Source organism: Alligator sinensis, unplaced genomic scaffold (genome assembly GCF_000455745.1).
Source record: "Alligator sinensis unplaced genomic scaffold, ASM45574v1 scaffold211_1, whole genome shotgun sequence".
NCBI lineage: Eukaryota > Metazoa > Chordata > Crocodylia > Alligatoridae > Alligator > Alligator sinensis.
Window position 1 is genome coordinate 2,566,238 of NW_005842024.1, and position 6,000 is coordinate 2,572,237.

Here is a 6,000-nt window from a genome sequence, read left to right on the forward strand (position 1 = left end):
CCTTTGAGCCCTGCTTCAAGTTGCTATTAAATCCCCCCTCAGTCTTCTCTTTTCTAGACTAAATACGTCCAGTTCTCTCAACCTCTCCTCAGAAGTCATGTGCCCCCAGCCCCCTCACCATTTTCACTGCCCTCCACTGGACTCTCTCAAATTTTTCCACATCCTTTCTCTAGTGGGGGGTCCAAAATTGAACACAGTACTCCAGTTGTGGCCTCACCAGTGCTGAACAGAGGGGAATAATCACTTTCCTTGACTTGCTGGCAAGACTCCTACCAATGCATCCCAGTATGCCATTTGCCTTCTTGGCAACAAGGGCACACTGTTGGTTCATATTCAAGCTTACTGTCCACCGTAACCCCCAGGTCTTTTTGTGCAGAGCTGATGCCCAGCCAGTCAGCTCCCGACCTCCCTGGTGCATGGGGTTGTTCCATCCTCAGTGCAGGACTTTACACTTGACTTGTTGAACCTCATGAGATTTCTTTTGGCCCAGTCCTCCAATTTGTCGAGGTCACTAAGAATCCTAGGCCTACCCTCCAGCACATCTACTACCCCCCACCTCGGCCCAGCTTGGTGTCATCTGCAGTCTTGCTAAGGGTGCACTCTATGCCATCTTCCAGGTTGCTGATGAAGATATTGAACAAAACTGGCCTCAGGACCAACCCCCGGGGCACTCCACTTAATAATGGCTGCCAACTAGACATCAAGCCATTGATTACTACTACACTCTGAGCCCAATGCTCCAGCCATGAGGTCATTTTATGTAAAGTGTGTATAAGAACTTGTTTTTCTTTCAAAGACCTATAAGAAATGACACATTCAAAATGTCCTTATAAAATTTGTAAACACAAAAAATATTTTACCAGCTATGTTCATTTTCACTAATCTTAGTCAAGTTTAAAATACAGCAAAATTTAAGCCAAAATTATCCAATATAGATAGCATAAAAGAGCCTTCTCTTCAAAATTAGTATTATCTTTTTCACAATACTATTCTAAAAACTATCTAGGATGATAGCTATTAGGGCATGCTAATTAACCAGTGTCCACAATATCCTACTTAATAATTCTATGGGGAGAAGAAACCTGATGTAAAATATATACTTAGAACATAGATACATGCATTTAGACCCAGCTTTTTTCCTTATTAAAGCAATTCATTGAAACTTAGTTTGCATCTTAATGATAGCTGAAAATGACTACATAATGACATGATATTTTTCTTGGATAATCGAATACAATTCACAGAAAAGGACAGTAAAACCAATAAATGCTTTAAAAATTTTTTTTTTTTTTTATAGATAGCATTACCTTTGTTACTGAAATCATCAATCAGTACAATTTCTGCCAAATACTTCCTTGGTGTTCTTTTAATTACACTGTGTACTGTTCTCATGAGTGTGGACCATCCTTCATTATGGAAGACAATGATAACACTGGATGTGAGTAGGTTCTCACCATAATGCCAATATTTGCATCTGTAAAATAATTTATCCTGTTACACTTAGATTCTTTGTTAATATTACTCAATAATGTGTCTGTACAAATGAAATCTTAACTCATACTTTTGCTTTAAATTAAAGATAATCAGAATCACAGCACAGAATAGCATTACAATATTATACAATCATGAGATTTTAAGACCAGAAGGGAGAATTATGATCATCTTGCCTGATCTCCTATATAACATGCCTATAAAAAAGCAGCATCCAGGATTTTGAAAAATCTTTAAAATTTTTTAATCTTTATCACTGAAAAATCAGAAAGTTAGAGTAAAGGAAGTAGTCTCTAATGTTTCCATTTGTATTACTTGCTTAGGATACAAAACTTAGACTACTAAATCAGTTATGAACATATTAAATGGATTGTTGCCCACTCCATCTCAAAGCTGCAGTTTAAACAATCCATTCAGAACTAAACACATTTAAATATATAGTAATTAAATAAGCAGAAAAGACAGAAGTGCAGCAGCTGCATATGAAAAGCTCAGGTGCCAGCTGCTGAACATAGTTTTTATAATGCAGAAAACTGCTGCTTAAAGAGTAGAGCTTTACTGGTAGAGCTGCTTAAAGAGATTTTATCTTTGCAGTAGAAAAAAAATTAGCCACTGGCAATCACTGGTACATATAAACTGTCAGTTGTAATGAACAACAGCTAGCACTGTCCTAAAACCTACCCCCTCCTCCCAACCCCCAAAGAAAAAAGAAGCACCATAAGTTTTTACCAGATCTACTTCTGGTGACTTGCCCAATTTTGTGCAACTGTAAAATGTTTTTAAACAAATAAAACAACAATGAACAGGTAAGCTACCAAGAACAAATTCAAACATGGCCCAATAAAGCTGCCTTCTTTTTAAATACATATAACATGAAAACAAACATTAACTGCATTGAAAATTTCAAGCAATAAAAGCAAACTGTGTGACCTAACAGACTAACCATTTTTAGAAAAAAAACGAAGACTTTGTGGGCCGTTTTAGAATCACAGAGCATAATGCAAGCTAATACCATATTTACCTGAATTCAAGATGACTTCAAAGTTAATACAACCTCCCCAGTAATGAGATTCTATTCATGGAAAATGCATACATTTGTTATACATTTTCCATGCATAGAATCTAATTATTGGAAGGTCATCTTAAATTTGTCCCCCTAACCACTGCAACAGGGAAAACAGTTGCAGGGATAACGGCAGTTGGAACAGGGTAGTCAAGCAGCCTGCTCCCTGCCCCCAACTCCACTTGCCTCTCCTGCTACATAACCCCAATTCCTTGGAGGCTGCCCCATGCCCAGGATGCCCCCTACCTGCCACTTGCCCCCCACTGCTGCCTGTCCCCCTTCACCACCCCACTGTCACTTACCCAATTGCAGCTCTTGCTCTGGTTCCACTCTGACCCAGGCCAGAGCAGCATGCAGGGGGCAGTGGCCATGGGGGGCGGGAGGCATGGAGGGACAGCAGCTATAGCTCCCACCCCAGGTCAGGACTGGAGTGAGATCAGAAACCCAACCCCCCCCATCCCTACACACACACTTGTACTCATGTCCACGAGATGAGGGGCTCTTTGCCCCATGTTGAATGTGGGGGAAAACCCCCCTCTGTCTTGGATTTGAGCAATATGGTATGTTGATACTGAGTACCATCTGGTTGAAAATGTATTTAGAATTCTGAGCATCTAAAATGTTAGTACCACACTTGCATATTTCATGCATAGTTTCCTCAAAACTCAGCCACCTCCCCAAACAGAGGTGAATGTCTTAAGAAGGCAAGCTGATTTTTCTGTCTAGAACAGAATCACCCTGCTTTAATTCCTGCTCCAATGTGCAGCAGCAGCAACACTATTCAAGCAGCTGAGGAAGTCAGTTGACTTACTGGCTCATTGTTCTTCACTCCACAGGTATTAATATTTAATCTATCCTTTTAATGGCCTCGGTTATACTAATCAGGCGAACCTTTCTTCAGGCAACTTTGCTGTCTTTAGCAACTCCTGATTTCTTCTCCTATCCCATAGCCCTGGAGACTCCTAGTCCATATTTTTGACAATGATCAGTACAAGATGCTGTCATAGAAAAGTGCAAGGAAAGTTGTGGGTAACTACAGAATAACCCACTCAGAGAAAATTATTTTCTAGTCCCCAGTGCTTAGTCAGCTTATGTCCTAAAACATATAGATTTGTATACCTTATAAATTCTTTATTCTACCTAAAGCAATTGTAGGGTTAAGTACAGATAGTCAAAAAGGGCAAGGCTAAAAAGCACCCCAGGGGAAAACCAGGAATAACGGTCATAAACTCCTAGAAGGAGGTTTCAGACTGGATATAAGGAAAAACTTTATGGTTTGTGTGACCAGACTGTGGAATAGACTCCCAGTGGGCATGGTGCAGGCGCCTACCCTGGAGATCTTCAAAAGGAGACTGGATGCACACCTTGCTGGGGTTATTTGACCCCAGCAGTCTTTGCTGCCTAGAGCAGGGGGGCTGGACCCAATGCTGTCATGAGGTCTCTTCCAGCCCTAATCTCCTGTGAATCTGTGAATTCAGTCTTTGCAGGTTAGTCTAAGCTGCAAAGATTAAACTGAGAAACAACTGGAAATACATTTACTTTTGATTCAGAAAATGCAGTCACATGCCTGCAGTAGCTCAGGCCAGAAGCTGGGGGGGATGCTAGAGCATGCACCTCTGGCACATAGCCAGCATGGGCTATGCGTTCCCTTCCTCTTCATGCTGCCCCTGAGGTCTCTGGGATTTGCAGTCCAGAATCACAGCAGCAGGACTCTACAGGGTTGCTTACAGAGCCAGACACAGGCATGGGCAACCCGGGTGGCCACCTGGCGCCCAGACAGAAAGGGTAATTTTTTCCCATTGTCCGATTATTATTATCATCATCTCTGGTGAAGGGAGGCCCGATACTAAAAGTTTGCCGGGGACTGCCAGGAATCTAGGTATGGTACTGGTTGCTCATCACTTCCTAATTCCAGGTGTCTCTGGGATTTGTAGTCCACAGTCACAGCCAGCAGTAAGTTTCTATAAGTTTAGCAGGGAACGGGAGCTCTGTACTCAGGGGAAGGTGGGTTTAACCCCACTCCCTGGCCCCAGACCCAGCCAGCTGGAGCAGACAGCACAGCCCAGTCCAGAGGTAGAAAGCATGCCAGGATGCTAGGGGAGTGTGATTTAACTTAAACCAGGAAGGGGTCTGGGACAGAAGTTTCATAAACCAGTTCAACCTAAATCAGTTAAGTCTGATACTACATTCAATCAGGTTTATCTTACACCAGTTTCAGCCATTTTGAAACTGGTTTATGTGCACTGAGCTTCTGTTCTGTTACAGGTTTAAACCAGTTTCTGATTACTTAAACCAGTTTATGTGTAATTTTTATCCCTAGCCACAATGTCTCATTATTCATACAAAAGTTTTGATTTTTTTTTCCAGTTAAGTTTAAGTCCTATTTTCTTGTGGCAGCAAGTTTCAAATGTTTTGGGCTCTTTAAAAATGTATTTGTGCGAGCGTGAAACATTCAGCCTTTCCATTTCATAACATCCCCCATTTTCTTGCATGATTAAAAGAGAAAACAGTATCTATATCATATTTCCCCTTTCCAAATTAACTGATCCCAAGCTTTTTAGTCTGTCCATGTCTCTAAATAATATTATTTACCCATGAATCCCTTCTACTCCTACTGTTTTTTTTAAAGTTATACATAGTAATGAGCTGTAGACATAAAAATACATGCAATGCCATTACTGTTTCATCAACATTTTGTATTCAGTTCTTCATACATTTTAAGATTTTCTGTGTGTTCTGACCACTACCAAACACTAAGTGGAAAGTTTCTGAAATGCCCACAATGACTTAGACCTTTTTCCTTGAGTAATTACAGCTGACTTAAAAACAAACTATTTATATAACTAGTTCAGATGATTTGTTTGAAAATGCATTATGTCATATTTCTATATTAGAGGAGGTCCTGTCCAATCATCTTCTAATTTATTTGGTACATCTGAAATTGCTCATAGTCTCCTTTAATCTTAACTAACCTAGGCAGCTTCAAATCTTGTCACCTTACCACTCCTTTTTGAGATATTAATGAGACTAAACCTAGTACAGAAAATAAAGTAATACTACTGTGAACCTTTTACTACAGTGAAACTTAACTTTTTTCCACTCCCACACACCTCTCAGCTAGAGAAGTTTCTGGTAAAAACAAGATACTCCAACTTTGTTTTCTGCATATGTAACCTGCATGTCTCCATTGTCCAAGAAAACCAACTAAAAACAGATCTGTGAGCTGCACATTTAATATGCCCCAGTTATATATCCTTAACTTTCCTTGGAAGGTCAACTGTAAAGAATTCAACATCTGCTTGAAAACAAATGATGCTCATTATGCAACTGAGTGTTTCAAAGATAAAATCCACAAAGCATCCAGGTCTGAAAAAAGAGAGTTGGAGTGTTTTGGATATATATAGACATTTGTCCGGATTATATATAATTTTATTTGTACAAGGGGA

General features: G+C 40.1%; 1 protein-coding gene across 5 annotated transcripts in view; it reads right to left on the bottom strand.

Moving 5' to 3' along the window:
• The window catches only part of GALNT7 (polypeptide N-acetylgalactosaminyltransferase 7), a 102,972-nt gene that overhangs the window by 29,467 nt on the left and 67,505 nt on the right, over nt 1-6,000 (bottom strand). For all 5 annotated transcript variants that reach the window (XM_025202414.1, XM_014519276.2, XM_025202411.1 and 2 more), the window contains exon 3: nt 1,308-1,474. In XM_025202414.1, coding sequence (XP_025058199.1) covers nt 1,308-1,474 — 167 coding nt within the window. The remainder of the gene's footprint in view (nt 1-1,307; nt 1,475-6,000) is intronic.